General features: G+C 41.1%; 1 protein-coding gene across 1 annotated transcript; it reads right to left on the bottom strand.

Moving 5' to 3' along the window:
- Positions 1 to 1,825: 1,825 nt before the first annotated feature.
- On the bottom strand, positions 1,826 to 21,233 carry LOC307267188 (NHL repeat-containing protein 3-like). Its single transcript, XM_080049441.1, has 3 exons — positions 20,770 to 21,233; positions 5,620 to 5,822; positions 1,826 to 4,945 (listed from the first exon to the last, which is right to left on the bottom strand). The coding sequence occupies exons 1-3, from the start codon at positions 21,023 to 21,025 to the stop codon at positions 4,346 to 4,348; spliced, it is 1,059 nt and encodes a 352-aa protein (XP_079905567.1). The 5' UTR covers positions 21,026 to 21,233; the 3' UTR covers positions 1,826 to 4,345.
- Between the last annotated feature and the right edge of the window lie 353 nt (positions 21,234 to 21,586).

Raw genomic sequence — 21,586 nt, 5'->3', positions numbered from 1 at the left:
AATGTGGTGACGTAGGGACGAGGGAGGGGACTGCTAACTGCAGTCACTGACAGGATGTTAACTAAACTGACCATTCTGCTTACTGAACCTTTGATCAAATAAATACATTTGGCAGGACTCAGGAGCAGGAGCCTTCATGTCTCTCTCCCATTCTCCCTTTACATAACTAACAGAGACATAACCAGCATGTTAAGAACAACAGTGTGTCCTATACTCAGACAGAAAACACTCAGAGGACATGAATCCAGATCCAGGCTTGACTCTAGTCAGTACGTAGTCCACAGCTCCATATGCTCAGCTGCTCTCTTCACTGCACAGAGGCCATTACATACAATGATGCCACTGTGTTAAGCTCGCTCTCTCTCTCTCTCTCTCTCTCTCTCTCTCTCTCTCTCTCTCTCTCTCTCTCTCTCTCTCTCTCTCTCTCTCTCTCTCTCTCTCTCTCTCTCTAGTTCTATCATTTATTCAATGAGCAATGACTCAATTCACATGTGTCCGTTGTTTGCCTGGAAGCCTACAAGTTCCTGTCAGACAGTGGTGAGGGCAGAGCAGTGCAGGGCAGCGGGAAGCTCGGCTCTAAAAAAAGCTGGACTTTTGTTCTTGTAGTTAACCTAAAAATGTAATTAATTAAGGTTAAAGATAACACAGATATTTTTAATGTTGGAGTTATTATATTAACTTTATTAGTTTGATAACACTTTTTACTATTGAAATAAATGGCTACATTCACATAGCACTTTTTCCCCACACAAAGTGATTCTTACATCCAGCCATGATAAAGGGTGCACTGGATGGTAACACTTTACCATAAAGTACAATACATTTTAGTTACTACTACAGTTATGCAGTAAGTACGATAATATGCCAATATAGTAACTACTACACAGTTATGCAGTGACTGCTTTTTTTCTAGTAACTACTACATAGCTTTGCAGTAACGAGAATATGCCAATATAGTGATACTACATAGTTACGTAGTATACTTTATGCCAATATAGTAAAAAAAAAAAAAAAAAAAAGCTCCAATATTGGCATAAAGAAGTTACTGCATAACTATGTAGTAGTTACTATATCGGTATATAGTACTTACTGCATAACTATGTAGTAGTTACTAAAAAAATTAAACCTACGTAGTGGTTACTATATTGGCATAATGTTATTATTTTAATGTTTTGTGCTCCATCATGATACTATGGTCAAGAGCCGTAAATAAATGAAATGAACTGTATTGGCCTATAGTAGTTATTGCATAACTATGTAGTAGTTACTACAATTTGGTGTTAGTCACTGGATAAATAGAAGAGCATGCCTTGTGCAGAGCTTTCTTAAAATCTGACTGGTTGTAGAACAAATATGTATTTTGGGTGAATTCCCCTTCTTGCAGTTTAAGCGTTTAAGAAAATAAAACTGTTTAATAAAGAAATGAATTAATTCAAGTTGAATGAAGTTCAAAGAATATTTAAACTCACTTGTGCGGTTTGACAGAATAATCTTTTTGAAATGACTTTGAATCCAAACACGCTCATTGTTGTACATGTTTTAAGAGATCATATTTAATGGACATAGCTCCATCTAGTGGTGTGATATAGACCTGAACTAGCTTCTTCATTCTCTCCCCATAGGAATGGACAATAGACAATCTTCTCCAGCTCATCCAAAGCACTGTGGAAGTCCTCGTCAAGCATCATTTTCATCAATTTACAAGACATCCATATCCAATCATGGGAACCAATCACAAAATAGACTTAAAAATAAAACGTATTCATCCATTCTTAGGTAAAATATACAAATATGGCCCACAGAACATACATACTTAACACACTCATCAAGCAACACTGTTTTTATTGGTGAAAAGCCTAAGATCCATCTTCGTACACTGCACCAACTCACAAACTACAGAACCATATGTAAAGAATAGCATGCATCCATATTTCAGGGTACACATAGAAAATTATGAAAATAAAACCACATAAAATGACACGAGTCAATTTATAATTGTAATACTTCATTCTCACATCATTTGAATTTTCCCTGTTTGATATACAGTGTATCACCTTCAGCATAATGTACAACACAAAACATATCGGGACATACAAATGTTTCATGTGCACATGTTACATTGTTTATGTATATACAAATGACTTTCCAGGCTGCTATCTACATATCACAACCTAGTTCAGTCATTTCTCCTCAGTATATTAGTGATGTAATACAGTATAACTCAGCAAAAACCTTGTGTGTTATCTAAAGATAATTACATAAGTAATTCATCATGAGAAAAGAGATAGTTACTATCTAAATAAAGAATCTTTCCAGACCAAGTATTGGAATCATATGGATGTGGTGTTAAAAGCATCAATACAAGGTAGTTTAGCAGAGACAAAGCACTGGATTGGATGGATTGGTTTTTAATGTAACATACAGTATATTAAAGTCAAAAAGAACACACTCACATTAAGTTTGAGTCACAAATTGTTACCATAAAAGAAAAGTTTTTTAAAACACATTAAGAAATAAAGGAGCACTTAATTAATGTAGCATTTGGGAAGTGCACATATCTTTTCGAAATTTGCACCCTGTAATTACACAGGCTTTCTCTTATGTGTAGTCTCAAAGCCCAAACTGAAAAAAGAATGATACTTTCTTTGCTAGGCAAACAAAAGAGATACATTTGAACTTCTTAAGGGAGATTTTGAAAGCTTAAGTCCAATAGGATCTTTTTGGCAACTTTGCAGATAATATAATTGAAAACCTTTCTTCATTTTGTCAATTAAAAAAAGTTATTTGTATGACATTACATTTATTTCAAAACACATTTGTACGTGCAAACTAGAAATATAAAAATAAATATTTTAATGACACAGTGGCCCAATCTAGATCCACCCCCTACACCTATCCACTATCCCTCCGTTTGCGCGTTCGCGGGGAGGGCCCGCCATATTGAGTGCCGTCCCAAACCACCGAGCCTCGAGTGTAAGTGGGTTATAAAGCCCTCGATCACCGAGTCTGCATCGATGGAGGCTTAGCCCTACATTTGACACAGGTGTCCGCCAATCAATTATGTCCGGAATGGAAGAGCCAAACCTACAAATGAGAGTTCCATGGAGTGTGTTTCCCGAATTATACATGAAACGTTCTCTTACCTCAAATTAAATTATTATTTTTGTGCATAGCCCTAAATGACGGAACCGGAGGGTAGCCTACAATTTAGCATATTGGAATGAACATGTTGTTTTACACTTGTTGAATTGACTATGCCACTTGTCTACCTTTAGTGTATTTTCAGAACCGTGGATAAAAGATAAAACGAAGCAGATGAAGAAAATGCCCACAAGTTAATAAGGGACAGTGATTATTGTTTTCCTTAGCCTATATTGTTTTTAAGATTTGTGTGTTACTGTTATTTAAAGCCGATGAGGGGTAGTAATAGCGGCGGTGACGTCAGTCAGCTGGAGCGCATGACTTTTGTTAACACCCTTGCAGTGCATTATAATTTATACACGCTAATTAACTGCCGCGATTCACGGGTGTAATGGCAGATTAACGTATCATGACAAGTGGAATACATGCCTTAGCACACTATTGTTATTTTCCCTGGGTGTGTATGCTGTGCATGTAAATTAAAAGGATAATTAAACAGCGGATCAAACACCCGTTTTTCCACTACATACTGAGCTGGTAACATTTAGAATATGCAGTTAGAAAATGTTTTACAAAAAATATACTATGCAGCCAAAGAAGCATGGGAGTGAGTTTGTTTTTATTCAATACTACATTTTATCCTCACATGCATAGGTCAATGCTTTGTATAAGATTATCATCAATATCCTTTCTGAAATGTTCTGTGTACAGGTTAAGCATAAAATAACTAGGACTTGAAGGTAAAGTGATAGCAAAACAGGCTAAAAAATACAAGGTTCTTATCGTTACCGAATTTATATATTAGTGTTTAAAATATAAATGCGGTGGAATTTTATTTAATGGTGAGAAATAAAGACTGAACAAACTTCCTGTTTCCGTCTGACAAAGGCGAGGGCTTGCCAAAGCCACGCCGTTGTTATACCCTCCCCTTAATGATCGAGTGGCACTCCACAGCTGCGAGGGTGACTCCACAGTGAGTGACACTCGCCCACGGAGTGGGAGTGCCTAGGGAGTCATTTGGGATTGGGCCAGTGTGTCAGGGCCAGGGGAGACATAGCCTTAGTAGAATCCACCATGCTGACCGAGAAAGTGTTTTATCATTTGACATGTGGACATTTCACTGTCTTTTTTAAATAATTGGTAATGCTTATAATGTATAACCGTTGTTTGTGATCAATCAATTCATATCTATTCTGGGGTGACATTACAGGAGGCTCCCCCCCAGACTGAAGGGGGTGAACTTCTGGGCTTGCTGAGCTCCGATCTCAGCCACATACAGAGCCCCGGTCTTCAGGTCCAGGTCTACCAGGTGGGGCTTGACTTCATCAGCCAACTGGATCACACTGACCATCCTGCACTGGCCAATCAGACCAATGGGAGGAGCCTCCAGGAGGGAGATCTGGTTGGTGTTGAGCTGGACAACCACAAAGTACTTCCTGTCTGGGGTGAGGCGTACAGAGTAGGGGGCGTCCTCAGTGAAGCAGCTGCCCCACGTGCCCAGCCAGTCCCCAGTGACGGAGTTAAAGACCTGGATCCTCTTGTTGCCCCTGTCAGCCACCCACACCCTGTGTGCGTTGTCCACCATCACACTGTGGGGGATGAAGAGCTGAGCCAGGCCTGCTCCTCTCTCTCCATGCATCCACACCACCTCCTGCTCTGCTGACAGCTTGATGAGGCGGTTGTTCATGCCCCCGTCCCCATCCACTATGTACATCTCTCCAGAGTCCTGGACCCACACCTCAGCCGGCTGGTCGAACTGCAGAGGGTTGGTCCCAGAGCCTGCCTTCCCTGCTGTACCCAGCACCTGGTGAATGCAAGGGAGCCTTTAGTGCCAGCAAGCCACTATTGGCTTAATTTGACTTTTCCAATTGTATATAACAGACTTAACATTTAAGGCAAGACACTAAAGGTGACATTTTAAACATATAGTCATGAAACTTTGACATTTTGACATCTCTTTAAAGATAAAAAAAAAAATAGATGTTGGAGTTGACAGCGTTCAAATATTGATTTAGTTTTTGCAACATATTAGTTTGTTTCCAAAGTTTTTACAGAACAGATTTTGGATACAGCCTTTTTTCATTTTATAAATAAAAAAATACTATGTACAGGTCATAAAAATGCATTTAACGCATGTTTTAAAGAAATGTTATCATAAATAAGACAAATAACAACTTATGAACAAATCCTTCCGCCATCACGTTCAGAATGGTGCTAAGAATGATTGTGGAAAGTAAAGTTGATGTTAGTGTTTTACAAGGTGAGATTCTTGGTTCAGTAGTAAAACATTTTTTTGGAGATAACGGCCGTTAAAGATAGTTGTAGGCTATAGGAGAAAAATAGACATTTCAAAATTGACCGGTGCTTGAAAAACCATGTTGAGCCGTGCAGTGTGTCTCACCTAAAATGGAAACATTTGAAGTTGAACCTGAAGTGACGATTTCTAGTGGCCAATCAAATTCTAGATCTAGCATTCACCTTCAGGAGCTTCCCAGACGGTGAGTACTGTTTGATGCAGTGACCATACGGGCCGTTCCCCACATCGGTGATCCACACAGTGGGGTTTGAGGAGGAGGCATCAGATAGAAATATCCCATGAGGCATTTCTAGTGTGGTTGTGTTCCAGGACAGAAGGAAATCTCCATCTGTGGTGAACACCAGCACCTTGGGCACATTCTCACCTAGGAGCAAAGGCAAACATTGCATGAAATCTTAACACCAATTAGCACATAAAGCAACCTTTATTAGATTTTATATAGAGGTTAATATATAAATGAAAAATGCTTTGCAGATCAGCCACACAAGCCATTAACAAGACAACCCAGTCTCCAGAGAAAAATTGTTGTCACAACTTTTCTGCAAACATAAATAGGCTTATCAACATTGCTGGTATATCCACATCTACTATACAATTGAATGTTGATAAGCTTTAAATAGTCCAGTGCAAAACTGTCTGTTAGTATCTTTGTTTTAAGCTCAAATTATGTTTGCATAATAATATCCCAAGTAGTTTCTCCAAATCGGCTAGTGATTAGGCCATGGAGCAAGTTGTGTCTTTACTCAGCTCCACCGCCTTCGCTAAATTTAAATTAAAAACGCTAATTTTTTATCCTTTTGGCGGTGGCAAATAACGCATAAAGCTCTTAAGGATGGGTAAGACCAAGAAAAAGCAGGTGCACCGAGATCGTTTTCCGGCATGTGGACCACTGCCATACCATGGCTTGAGCCGTTCAGTAACGGTAATGCCAGTCCAAAAGTGGTATTCTGCGACCGGCACGCCCCGCCTCCCCCCTAGAATTTCATGACAGGTATTGCCTTTACGGCAGAGGCAGGTAAAGCTAAATATAGTTGGTCTTTATTGACACTATATCACAACATAACGCCGTAAATAAATGGATGTATTCATGTCTCTGGTCCTTTCCGTTGTAAGGATATGTGCGATCTGTTTGTTGTTGCTTTTGAAATGACAGATGCTTTATAAAACAGTCGGACTTGCTCCGGTCACGGTAGTTAGCCTAGCCTCCTGAGCATGTCTGACTGATCGATAACAGAGAATTAGCCCTGACTACAGAGGCAGGTTGCTATATACAGTCATGTGAAAAAATTAGGACACCCCATTAAATATTAAGTTATTAATTAAGAAATGTTCCCATAACGATGTCTAATCTTGTTTTTATTAATCTCTGGAAATGAAAGTGATCTAATTGCAGGTAAACAGCAAAGAAATTACATTGTTTTACTGATTAAACAAAAGATATCAACATAAATGCATATTCTCACTGAGGAAAAAGTTAGGACACCCTGCCCCCTAATACCTAGTGTTACCCCCTTTGGCTGAAATAACTTCAGTGAGACGCTTCTTGTAACCCTATACCAGTCTCTGACATCGGTCTGAGGAAAGTTTGCCCCACTTATCATGCAGAATGCTTTAACCTGTGTGATGTTTGAGGGGTTTCTTGCATACAGCCCGTTTCAAGTCACCCCACAGCATCACAATGGGATTAAGATCTGGGCTTTGACTGGGCCATTCCAGGACTCTCCATTTCTTAGTTCAGCCAGTCTTTGTTGGATATACTGTTATGTTCATGGTCATTGTCATGATGCAGGGTACAGTTCCGCTTCAGCTTTAATTTTCTTACAGATGGTCTCACATGTTGCTCAAGCACCCTCTGATACACTGTAGAATTCATGATGGATTCTATTATGGTGAGCTGGCCAGGTCCTGCTGCAGAGAATCATCCCCAAACCATGACACTTCCACCTCCATGCTTCACAGTTGGTATGAGGTTCTTTTCCTGGAACTCTGTATTTGGTTTGCGCCAAACATGTCCTCTTTTCTGGTGTCCAAATAGTTACATTTTCGACTCGTCTGTCCAAAGAACATTATTCCAGAAGTCCTGTTCTTTGTCTACGTTCTCTCTGGCAAACTTCAGTCTGGCCTTAATGTTTCTCTTGGAGAGTAATAAAGGTTTCCTCCTTGCACACCTCCTGTGGGAATACAGGTGTATTCTGTGGGAATACAGGTGTATTCCCACAGGCCCTGAAAACAGCAGTCATCAAGCCACTCCTAAAAAAGAACAATCTAGATACATCGCTCATGAACAATTATAGGCCCATATCTAACCTACCATTTTTAAGCAAAATAATTGAAAAAGCTGTTTATCAACAGCTAAATAACTACTTAGCAATGAACAACTGCACAGTAAATTTTTAAGTGTTAAAATAACACTAAAAGAGTTAAATTTAACACCATTTCCGAGTGTATTTGGTCCCACTCAGAATTGGAGTTAAATTAACTCTCTTCAAAGTGTTACAATTTTAGAGTTAAATTAACTCAAAATAGAGTTAAAAATACACTGTATAGTGTTATTTAAAGCCTTATAGAGTACTTTCTACACCCCATCTTTTAACTACCGAAATTGACACCAACACTAGGAGGCATTTTACTCCAGCTGTTGTTATATTAACTCAGATAGAGTTAATGGAGTTTGACACTGCATATTTAACACTGGGGAATTTACTGTGTGCTTTGATGTTTTCCAGTCAGGATTTCGACAACACCACAGCACTGAGACTGCTCTGGTTAAAGTCCTCAATGACATCCACTTAAACACAGACAATGGCAAAAGCTCTGTATTAGTTTTATTGGATCTCAGTGCTGCGTTCGACACAGTTGACCACAGCATATTACTAGATCGACTAGCAAACTGGGTTGGACTCTCTGGAACTGTGCTAAACTGGTTTGAATCATACTTAAAGGAAAGAGACTACTATGTGTCAATAGGCAATTTCACATCCGAGCGAACAAATATTACATGCGGGGTCCCCCAAGGTTCCATTCTTGGGCCTCTTCTGTTTAACATATACATGCTACCGCTAGCTCAGATTATGAACAAAAACTAATTATGCTACCATAATTATGCAGACGACACACAAATTTACATAACCATATCACCAGGAGACTATAGTCCGATACAAGCACTAAGTAAATGCATTGAACAAATCAATGACTGGATGTGCCAAAACTTTCTTCAATTAAACAGCGACAAAACTGAAGTAATTGTCTTTGGTGCCAGGGATGAACAATCAAAAGTCAGCGCACAGCTTAAATCTGTTATGTTAGAAAGCACACACCAAGCTAGAAATCTTGGAGTAGTGATAGATTCCGACTTAAATTTCAAAAAACACATTAAATCAATTACTAAGTCAGCCTACTACCACCTTAAAAATGTATCGAGAATTAAAGGGCTAATGTCTCAGCAGGACTTAGAAAAACTTGTCCATGCATTTATTTTTAGTAGACTTGACTACTGTAACAGTGTCCTTGCTGGCCTTCCTAAAAAATCAATCAGACAGCTTCAGCTAATTCAGAACGCTGCTGCTCGAGTCCTCACTAGGACCAAAAAAGTGGATCACATCACCCCAGTTCTGAGGTCTTTACATTGGCTTCCTGTTAACCAAATAATTGATTTTAAAATATTGATGTTGGTCTACAAAGCCCTAAATGGTTTAGGGCCAAAATACATATCTGACCTACTGGTCCCTTATGAACCAGTCAGAGCTCTCAGGTCGTCTGGGACTGGGCTATTGAAAGTCCCCAGAGTAAGGACCAGACAGGGAGAGGCAGCCTTTAGTTTTAATGCACCCAAGCTCTGGAATAAACTTCCAGGGGACTTGAGGTCCGCTTCAACACTTGGCTCTTTTAAATCAGGTCTGAAGAGCGTTCTGTTTCCGTTTTAACCTGAAATTTTAATTTCTCATTTTGAATTAATTTTTTATTTTTATTTTTTTGAATGTGTGCTCTATACTTGATGTATTTTGTTGCACGAAATGTGCTCTAAAAATAAACTTGCCTTGCCTTGCATGGGCGGGGCCTATCAACAAATTGACCATAACTCCTTAACTATAGGTCCTACCATCATCAAACTTGCTCGGTATGTGCAGAAGTCATGTGGTAGCATGTCCCTCGAAGCTTATCGAGATTAACCCATAGGGGGTGCCACAAATGCCCCCTGACTCTGACTGACTTGAAATTTCTTACACATGTACAGCTCATGGTGGTCTACACTATAGCGTCTCGGACAATAGGGATCAGACATGATTATTTTTTTCGCCGCCATTGCCCAAACCGTTTACGCAGGGGCGGGGCTTATTAACAAATTGGCCATAACTTGCTGGGTATGTGCAGAAGTCATGTGGTAGCATGTCCCTAGTAGTTTATAGAGATTAACCCATAGGGGGCGCCACAAATGTCACCCGACTCCGATTGACTTGAAATTGATTACACTTGTACAGCTCATGGTGCTCTACAATATAGCCTCTCGGACAGTTTTTTTAATTTCTGCTAGGGGGCGCTGTTATTAAGCCCCGACTGAAGAAAGTTTGAGAGGCCACGCCCCGCACACCGTAAGTCCGATTGACTTGAAATTTCTCACACAGGTGTATTTTAGGGTAATCTACAAAAAAGCCTCTTGGAAAAAAAAAAGTCAACCTCGAGATATTTTCGGCTAATTAGCATAAACTGAAAAACAGGGTTTTATCCAAAACTTTCTCAAGTTTTACTCTATCAACACCAAATGTCTCACAAAGCCCCGGGGGACTATGACGCACGTCTCCGAAAAATATTAGTAGGATAGCTTGAAAAACATTGCGGTCATTGACCAAAAAGTTTACGCAGGGGCGGGGCTTATCTACACATTGGCCATAACTCATTGACCATAGGTCCTATCATCATGAAACTTGCAGGATATGTGCAGAAGACATGTGGTAGCATGGCCCTCTAAGCTTGTCGAGGTTAACCCATAGGGGGCGCCACAAATGCGAAAAACATAATTCACCAATGCAATGTTTGCCAGGCCACGCCCCTTTCCCCCTGACTCTGATTGACTTATCATTTGTCAGACATGTACAGCTCATGTTGCTCTACAATAAAGCCTCTCAGACCATAGGGGTCAGCCGTGATTTTTTTTCTTCCCCGATTTACACGGGCGGCCCGTACTTTCGAAATCTCCACGGGATTTTCTAGTTAAGTACGGGCCCTCAATGTATTGAGGGCCCGTAATTATTACTCTCCACCATACTTATTAAGTACGGGCCCGAAAGAATTGAGGGCCCGTAATTATTACTCTCCACCATACTTTTTCTTACTTCTTATTCTTCCGCCACATTTTTTAGCTGCTACTCCTCCCACACCGTTACACGCAGACATGCAAACATTTCACACAACGTGCGTCCCCACCCCGCGGGGTGTGCTATTATACAGTTTTGGGAATTTCCGCTAGGGGGCGCCGTTATTAAGCCCCGACTGAAGAAAGTTTCAGAGGCCACGCCCCGCACACCGTAAGTCTGATTCACTTGAAATTTCTCACACAGGTGTATGTTAGGGTGCTCTACAAAAAAGCCTCTGGGACGATATAAGTCCGCCTATGAATTTTTTCCGCTAATTAGCATAAACTGAAAAACAGGGTGTTCTCCACAACTTTCTGAAATTTGACTGTATCAACACCAAATTTCTCATGAAGCCCCGGGGGACTCCAATAAACATACCCGTAAAAGATTAGTAGGACAACTTGAAAAACATGGCCGCCATTGACCAAAAAGTTTACGCAGGGGCGGGGCCTATCACCAAATTGGCCATAACTCCTTAACCATAGGTCCTATCATCATCAAACTTGTGCAGAAGTCATGTGGTAGCATGTTCCTGGAAGCTTATCGAGATTAACCCATAGGGTCGCCACAAATGCCCCCTGACTCTGATTGACTTGAAATTTCTTACACTTGTACAGCTCATGGTGCTCTACAATATATCCTCTTTACTGCATTAAGCTCCTCCCCTTTCCCACGCTAGGCTACTCCCCTTTACCACGTTAGGCTCCTCCCCTTTACATCATTAGGCTCCCCCTGTACCACATTAGGCTCCTCCCCTTTACAGCGTTAGGCTCCTCCCCTTTACATAATTAGGCCCCCCCTTTACCACATTAGGCTCCTCCCCTTTACAGTGTTAGGCTCCTCCCCTTTACCACATTAGGCTCCTCCCCTTTACATCATTAGGCTCCCCCTTTACCACATTAGGCTCCCCCTTTACCACATTAGGCTCCTCCCCTTTACAGCGTTAGACTCCTCCCCTTTACCACATTAGGCTCCTCCCCTTTACATCATTAGACTCCTCCCCTTTACCATATTAGGCTCCTCCCCTTTACCACATTAGGCCCCTCCCCTTTACAGCGTTAGGCTCCTCCCCTTTACATCATTAGACTCCTCCCATTTACATCATTAGGCTCCTCCCCTTTACAGTGTTAGGCTCCCCCCTTTACCACATTAGGCTCCTCCCCTTTACATCATTAGGCTCCTCCCCTTTACCACATTAGGCTCCTCCCCTTTACAGCGTTAGACTCCTCCCCTTTACCACATTAGGCTCCTCCCCTTTATCACATTAGGCTCCTCCCCTTTATCACATTAGGCTCCTCCCCTTTGCATCATTAGGCTCCCCCTTTTACTGTGTTAGGCTCCTCCCCTTTACCAAGTTAGACTCCTCCCCTTTACCATATTAGGCTCCTCCTCTGTATAGCATTAGGCCCCTCCCCTTCACAACATTAGGCTCCTCCTCTTTACAGTGTTAGGCTCCTCCCCTTTGCAGCATTAGGCTCCTCCCCTTTACCACATCAGGCTCCTCCCCTTTACCACATTAGGCTCCTCCCCTTTGCATCATTAGGCTCCTCCCCTTTACCACATCAGGCTCCTCCCCTTTACCACATTAGGCTCCTCCCCTTTACCATATTAGGCTCCCCCTTTTACCGTGTTAGGCTCCTCCCCTTTACCGTATTAGGCTCCTCCCCTTTACCACATTAGGCTCCTCCCCTTTGCATCATTAGGCTCCCCCCCTTTACCACAGTAGACTCCTCCCCTTTATCACATTAGGATCCTCCCCTTTACCACATTAGGCTCCTCCTCTTTACAGTGTTAGGCTCCTCCCCTTTATCACATTAGGCTCCTCCCCTTTTCCACATTAGGCTCCTCCCCTTTGTATCATTAGGCTCCTCCCCTTTACCATGTTAGGCTCCTCCCCTTTACCACATTAGACTCCTCCTCTTTATCACATTAGGCTCCTCCTCTTTACAGTGTTAGGCTCCTCCCCTTGATCACATTAGGCCCCTCCCCTTTACCACATTAGGCTCCTCCCCTTTGAATAATTAGGCTCCTCCCCTTTACCACATTAGACTCCTCCCCTTTATTATTAACAAATTGGCCATAACTCCTTAACCATAGGTCCTATCATCATGAAACTTGCTGGGTATGTGCAGAAGTCATGTGGTAGCATGTCCCTCAAAGCTTATCGAGATTAACCCATAGGGGGCGCCACAAATGCCCCCTGACTCTGATTGACCTGTATTACACTTGTACAGCTCATGGCACAACTTTGTCAAGTTTTACTTTATCAACACCAAATGTCTCACAAAGCCCCGGGGGACTATGACGCACGTCTCCGAAAAATATTAGTAGGATAGCTTGGAAAACATGGCCACCATTGACTAAAATGTTTACGCAGGGGCGGGGCTTAATTACAAATTGGCCATAACTCATTGACCATAGGTCCTATCATCATGAAACTTGCAGGATATGTGCAGAAGACATGTGGTAGCATGGCCCTTTAAGCTTGTCAAGGTTAACCCATAGGGGGTGCCACAAATGCGAAGAACATAATTCACCAATGCAATGTTTGACAGGCCACGCCCCTTTCCCCCTGACTCAGATTGACTTATCATTTGTCAGACATGTACAGCTCATGTTCTTCTACGATAAAGTCTCTCGGACCATAGGGGTCAGCCGTGATTTTTTTTCTTCCCCGATTTACACGGACGGCCCGTACTTTCAAAATCTCCGCGGGATTTTCTAGTTACAGTTGTTAGCTTAACTTCTTGAAAGCCTTTTTGTTCATGCTAACGTAGGTTATTATGTTTGATACAGTAGTGTATTGTTGTTCACTTAAAGCGGCTACGAGTAGCATTTAAATATCTTTTAAACAGCCTCATGTTTCCTCTGATAATCATAAATTACCTTTAACAGCAAACGAGACCATCAGTGCAAAGAAAGACGTTTTTATATAGTTTTTATTACTGCTTTTGGTCTGGTCGCACACCCAGTCCGATTTTCGGTTCGCTCGTGCAGGCTCTATGGTCACATATCCGTATTGGTTGCAGATTTCAGTGTGGCGCTGCAACGCGATTTGAGAAGCCTATCCCTCCAGATGAGGGAAGGGGAGCGGGAGCCTTGTTTGAGACAGTTATTTGTCGTCATAATGACTGATAACGGGGCTGAACCATCAAAGAAAAAAAAGAGAATGCAATGAAGAAAAGCTAAAAGGGAGAGTGATATAGGCTACGGGCGGGACGAGGACGTTGCCAAGCAACGTGTATACAATTTCACGAGAGCGAAACTAGACTGCAGTGTTTACTCCTAAATGAATGAGCGGTTGGTACTAACACAAAGTTTTCTTTGCTTCACCATCATCAGATAACCATTATCTGAAATAGTCATTATTTACATCAACAACATTACCTCATCGTGATCCATACTAACTGCCGTCTCTCGTTCATTCGCTTTCTGTGAGGACACAGCTCCGTGAGAGAGAGTAGTTAGGTGACGCTGCTGCATCAACTCATTGCAATCAGGTGTGTGTACTGACTGGCATTAGTTGATGCAGTGTCAAAACCATTCTCACAGAGCCGAAAAGAGTCCTCACACTTTCAACACACGGACATGCACTATATTGCGCCCTTCTCAGTTCATACTCGCACGCCTGGCACGAGCTAGAAAACAGCTTTGCGACAGCGGGCGTCGTAAAAATACTACCGCTTTTGTCCAAAGGGGACGCCAACGTGCCATGTTACTCGTAGTGGCTTTAAGTGTATATTTGTATAGGCTGAATAATGATTCTGTAGCCTTTTGCTCTATTGGAGTGTGGTGAAAATGTTCATTGGTTATCTGTTATGGTCATTTGCTTATGCTTAAATTTATAATATGCTGGACTGGATGAATGACAGTTACTCCGGTTATATATGAGCTATGTTAATTTAGTCTACTTCACTGAACGGCTGTAAAGTTAAACTTGACCTCTCAATAAACGGCACTTCTGCCAAAAGGATTCTCTCATCCAAATCATTCCCTTAGTGTACCGATCCATACCAGTCACCAGAATGTAGAGTTATTTAGAAACAAATAGGCTTTCTGTACGTTAACGCTTTCTGTGAATCAAACAGGATCAGTTCAGCTTCTTCATGTAGACTCTTTATCTCCTACAACTGGACTGGCAATGACACAGTAGACCGTGTTGAAGTGTTAAGGATACACATCTGATGAATATCCCTCTGAAGTGATATTAAGCAAGTGTAAGTTAAGTGTAGCCTACTCTATAAGGATTTTGTTGTTTCCTGTAACTTTATCTATTTTAAATCTGAATAGGCCTACACATCTAAGGAAACTTTGTAAATTTTTACAAATATTGGTATGCTATGCATTGAAGATACATTCCAAGTCGGTAGCTTGGCCTACACATGTGAAAATGTTATCTCTTAGGCTTCCATAAATCTCTGTGTAGTCTAGTAGTCTCTGTAGGCTACGATATACTCATCTGGAATTATTTTCCAATTTCTTTTATCAATCTATTAGGATACCATCAGCATCACCAAATGTTGACCAAGAGCAGGGTCTCCTTTTTTCATCCTAGTGCCATCTTTATCCACCCGCATCCAAAGTTTGGGGGATATGCGAATAGGCTACTCCTGTTATTTGATCTATTCAAACTTAAAGCTACTACGAGTAAGTCGGCACGTTGGCGACACCTTTGAACAAAAGCGGTAGTATTATTACGACGCCAGCTGTCGTGAAACTGTTTTCTAGCTCGTGCGGGCGTGCAAGATTCAAATAATCAGGAAGCAATATGGTGCGTGTCCGTGTGTTGAAAGTGTGAGGGCACCGGACTCTTTTCGGCTCCGTGAGTCTATGGGTGACACAGCATCAACTAATGCCAGTAAGTGCTAAACACACCTGACTGCAATGAGTTGATGCATTGTCACCTCTCACGGAGCTGAACGAGTCCCCGTGTCCTCACACAAAGCGAATGAACGAGAGATGGCAGTTAGTTAGTATGGATCACGATGAGGTAATGTGTTTATGTTGTAAATAATGACTATTTCAGATGAATAATGGTCATATGATGATGCTGGTGAGGCAAAGTAAACTTTGTTTTAGTAGGCTACCGCTCATTCATTTAGGAGTAAACACTGCAGTCTAGGTTCGCTGCGTGAAATTGTGTATACGTTGCTTGGCAACGCCCTCCCGCCCGACTATCACTCTCCCTTTTAGCTTTTCTTCATTGCATTTTCTTTTTTTTCTTTTATGGTTCAGCCCCGTTATCAGTCATTATGACGACAAACAACTGTCTCAAACAAGGCTCCCACTCCCCTTCCCTCACCAGGGAGTGATAGGCTTCTCAATTCACGTTCCTGCGCCACACTGAAATCTGTGACCAGTACGGATATGTGACCATAGAGCATGCACGCGTGAACTGAAAATCGGACTGGGTGTACGACCAGATCAAATGCAGTAATAAAAACTATATAAAAACGTCTTTCTTTGCACTGATGGTCTCGTTTGCTGTTAAAGGTAATTTATGATTATGAGAAGAAACATGAGGCTGTTTAAAAGATATTTAAAAGTTACTCGTTGCCGCTTTAAGCAGAGGTGGAAAGAGTACAAAAATATTCTACTCAAGTAAAAGTATGATTACTTGGATGAAATTTTACTTAAGTAAAAGTAAAAGTACTGGTCTAAAAATCTACTGAAGTAAAAGTGAAAAAGGAGCTGATTTAAAATGTACCTAAAGTACAAGTTACTAGTTACTTTTTAACAGCGGGAGGGGGCAGGGGTCTCTTCTGTGTAGGGCATTGTATATATAGACAAGGGGATATAAATCTCAAACTAGTTTTGTTTAATTAAAGCAACACTTTTACAAATTAAAGTGCACAAATTAAACAAATCATGTCACCACACATGAATGGATGTACACTGTGTACGTTAGATAAGCAAATATGGAGCAAATAGTCTGTTAATGTGGAAATTTAACTGGTCTACAGACCTAAACAGACTGCAGCTGCAGTTCTAATAATGTAATTGTGTATAATTGATCTAAACCATGGACATTGCAAGGTTAGGCTGCTCGATTTTGATTGACATTGTGTAATCACAATTATTATAGACAATTATTCATTGACTTAAGAACTGCAGCATGCACTTATTTAACATTTGAAACAATGACTTTGGACTTTAAACATATCCTAATTGAACTGAAAACAAGAAAAAATGCAAATAAGTGAAACATATTTTTAATAATTAATAAAATAAGTGTCAAAATCAAAATAAACCGTTGCAAATGTTGTTGATAGGGCACGTCTTTTGCTAGCAGGAATGTGAGGGCATATTTTATTTATATCTCATGGAGCTGGCTGGATAAGCAAGTTGCATTGTAGGCTACAGTGTTCTTAATTGATTTCTGTTGTGATGGCAAGAGTCAAGGGGCCTCATTTATCAACAGTGCGTAGAAAAGGTTCTAAATTCTCTCTTACGAATGAAATTTAGTATGTGCTTAAGTACAAAAAAATTGGTATTTATCAAACGTGCGCTGGCCTATCGTACGCACACCAGTAAGTCATCAATCTTGATAAATCCCACATGTTCTTAAGTACCATGCTCGTTCACGCTCAGACCATTTGCATTCAGAAACGCCTCCAATTAACCATATATGGTCACAACACATCCCTTTATCAACCATGTGAATATGTTTTATCCCCAGGCCCGGTTCTAGAAAGTCAGACTTGGGTGGGCCTGCAGAAATTTTAGGTGGGCACACTTTTCAGGGAGAGCGAAGATGCGAGCGCGCGCGAGCAGAATTTTTTTGCCCTTGTAAGATCTCTGCGTCTGCTTTTTGGCACATTTACTGTGAATTGTGTAGAACACAATATGCAAATAAACTTTGAGTGCTGCTGTGTGGGAGATTTGATTCTTGCATGTTTTTTTCCCAAAATGTTTATGAATAACATATAATATACATTATATACAACATAATGTATCTATTTTTCTTAATCGCAGTATTAACTGTAGGCAGCCTGAGCTGATTGAAGAGAAAGCTTTGGGACTGGGCAACCTGGATGGTGGTAGTCCAGAGCTATATACTATACACACTACTTTCCACTATTGCCTCTGATTTCTAGCTGGGTTAAGATAGTAGCCACCCGAGGTCACGACCCTGCTAGGGGGGTCCGGGGGTATGCCCCCCCGGGAGATTTTTTTTTACCTTTTTAAAGTGAAATGCATGAATCTGGTGCCCTTTGAGAGGAAGATTAAGAGGCTAAATCTGAGGAATTTTGTGTGAATAAATAATTTGGAGACACTGGGTCGGATGAATTAGAAGCTATTGAAGAAAGACACATGGATTTTCCATAGAAATATACATTTGAAATAAAATATTATGCAGGGTCCTCTAGGATGGGCTTGGTGCTCTTTTTCTTTTACGGGACATATTTTTCTGTAATATGATGAATTAATTTAAATGCAGTGAGAGGAACGAAGCAGAATAACTCTGTTGTCCAGTTATCTTTTTTTCCACAGACGAGGCTGAAATAGGCTATAGACTACAGTATACACAGTGCATGGGCGACTGAGGGCAGCCCCATTTTCAAATATTTTTAAATAAACTCAATACACACTGTGCACGCCATGGACTTGAACGTGACGTGATCAGTTAACCTCGGATTACCTCCCAGATGAACTGATTCAATTATTAAGCTAATAACTATCTACCAAAACATTGTATTCCTTTTATTGTATGATAATTTACATTTACATAATATGATGTTGATATCAAACACACAAACTAAAAAAAAAACTAAATAAAAAAAAAAATGGGGGGGGGGGGGGGGCCTGGCAGTCGGGACCCTAAGCAACCGCTCATTTCGCTTATGCCTCGGGCCGGCTCTGCTGACCAGTGACCACTATAAGCGGGTGGGTAACTTGGAGGCAGGCTGTCCTGCCCACCCAATAATACAATTAGAAGCAATGCATGGTAATGGTATATTCTTTAGTATTAATTAATTGTCTGAATTTTATTTGACATTTTCTTGGACAGCGAATGAACAGGTCCGTCCGATAGTGGGTCTGGACTTCCACCTAAAAAAAAAAAAAAAAAAAAGATTTTTTTGGGTGGGCACAGCCCACAGTTGGGTGGGCACGGCCCACCCTGGCCCCTGGCTACCGCCGGCCCTCTCCGCTACAATGGCAAAGAGGGCAACGAAAAGAAACTTCTCCAACACATAAATGGAAACCCTTGTAAACGAGGTTGAATCAAAGCAAAACATATTTTGTTGGCTCACTTAGTGCAGGCATTAAAACAAAAGAAAGCTTGCTGCATGGGAAAATGTGATATTTTCGAGCAAGTTGTAAGGCAACGGCATTGTTTGGGGTCCGCGATCTGACAACTTTACGTGCAGTCATTCATAAACTCTTTCAATAAATAAGAGATGAAGATACGTTCCTAACAACATTAGAGTTACTAAGTGAAATGAGTGATTGGCGAGTCTGGCGAGTCACCGCGGCTCGTCCAGCTCACAGCTGAGTGCTGTCAGATGAGACGCAGAGAGCGGGAGAGGGATCCTCCGCTTCAAATCATGTAAACGTGTGACACATTTAATGAATAATCAATTAGAGCTTACCTAAAAATAAGTGAGCCATATAACTATTTATTGCATTTAGGATGTTAGCTAATTTGGACGCTGTTTTGACCGTCTGTTTTCATTGATGTATTGGCGATTTTATATCTACTTCAGTTTCATTACTGAGTCGTGATCAGTGTTCTTAAAGAAACTTAGATTATAAAACAAGAGGTCCAAAACACAGATGATGATTAAACAAACAAATGTATGACTTTATATTACCCTAGAAATGCACGGGTGGATTTGACGCGTGGCGATTATAGATATAAGAGAACGCTGGCGGTTCTAGTGTTAATGCAGACGTTGAAACTCTTAAATGCTTTGCTTTGTGCTTGTAATATCGCTATTCTACCACTAGATTCTGTTCGTAAGCATGGTCAGAGTTGTGCTTACATTTACACACATTCATAAGTCTAAGTACATTTTGGTAAATTCCATACTTTGCGTGGCAGTGTTCTTACACCGTACTTACGCACAGATTTGCACAGATTTGTGCGTAAGTACGGTTGATAAATGAGGCCCAAGGAGCTTTAAACTTCATGTGTTTTTTATTCCTTTATTGCTTGGTCATAGACCACTTGGATTCGACTTAAAGTGAGTAAACTAAAAGGTCGTGATGTTTTGAGGTGCAGCTGGGTCGAATATGCCTTTTTGTCTCTCTCTCTCAATTCAAATTCAAATAACTTTATTTTTCTCGTGAGGGAACTTAATTTGTGGTCAGGCACATACAAACAAGTCATACTTCAACAATAAATAGTCAGTATCATGTACGAGAATAAATACATTCTTAAAAGTGCATGTCATCTGACTCGCGTGTCCGCGCGTAACATCTTGCACACTATTTTAGTCTATTAGTTTTACCTTTCTTCTCGATCAAAGGCTGACTTTCTGCCGTCTTCTGGAAATGTTTTAAAGCTCCCGGCAACACGCACCGTCTCCATCCTACTCTGCACTGTTAAACTGAAAGCTAAACTATCAGGTGAGGGAGGGGCCGATCGCACGGCTGGATGAAAGGTTCGCTGCGTCTTCACGTGCGGTACAATGATAGTTTAACTAGGATTATTTTGTTTTAATGATAGATGGAAGCAATGTTTGTTGTTATCATTTAGTCGCAATGTGTTCTCTCCTCCTGTCGATCATTCACTGTGTTAGTTTCCGGTATTGTGCCGTAAAAATAAAAGCCCCCCACGATTACAGGAACGCGAGTAAATGTAATTCGCTACTTTACACACCTGAACTTAAGTAAAGGTGATGTAGCCTGTATTGCATATAGCCTAGCTAATCTTTCTAGGACACAAACGAAATTAAGTTAGGCTACATGTAGATTGGTTCTTTCTCGATGAATTGGGATGTGTGTAGGCTATACCTCTCTGTGCCACATACACCACACCAGCGTACTGGTTGACAGCCACTCCAAACACCTGCCCGGTGAAGAGCTGCGGTTCTTTGGGCCAGCCCAGGTCCAGTTTGTAGAGGGGTCGGCCCAGCAGCTGGTAGTCCTGCCTCAGACTGGAGCTCCCTAACGGCTGGCTGCTGATGGTGGCGTACAGCACCAGCATGAGCACGAGCAGTGAAGCCATACTGGACAGGATCACACACGTATGGCCTCTCTTCATCCACATCGGGGCTGCCAAGGCTGCTGGCTTCTGCTGCACTTAATATCCTGGTTCAGTGACGACAGTTCCAAACCTGCCTATTTAAAAAAAAAAAAAAAAAAAGAGTAGCCAACGCTAGCTACACAGTGTGATCCAAAACAGCAACCCGTACTGCGATGTTTAGATTCGTTAAGATGCAGCACATCCGGATATATTTATCTAGAATACATTTCCCTTGGACTCCTGAACGAAAACAAAGCAGCGTGGCAAGTAAGACAGATAACACATAGCTTTTCCGTTTAACATTTCACAATAATATGATTCCTTGTTTATATTAGCTTATATTTTATTTTTGTATTCCTTTGTTTCAGTTTATTTTTTATGTGTGTGTGCATCTATAAATAAAAATCTATAATTAAAGTATTTAACATGCAGTCAAAATGCAATCATCTTAGAAAGGAACATTCGAAGCAGTCATATTCGCATTTTACATTGATTTTTGTGTTAACTGAAAGATATTTTAAGGCTGTAGGGCAAGCCGTTTCTATTTCCGGTAACTTGACGTAGTAAAACGTCTTTACGTCTAAC

This window comes from Ammodytes marinus (assembly GCF_949987685.1).
Source record: "Ammodytes marinus genome assembly, chromosome: 20".
Lineage (NCBI taxonomy): Eukaryota > Metazoa > Chordata > Actinopteri > Uranoscopiformes > Ammodytidae > Ammodytes > Ammodytes marinus.
This window is presented reverse-complemented; position numbering and strand designations above follow the sequence as displayed.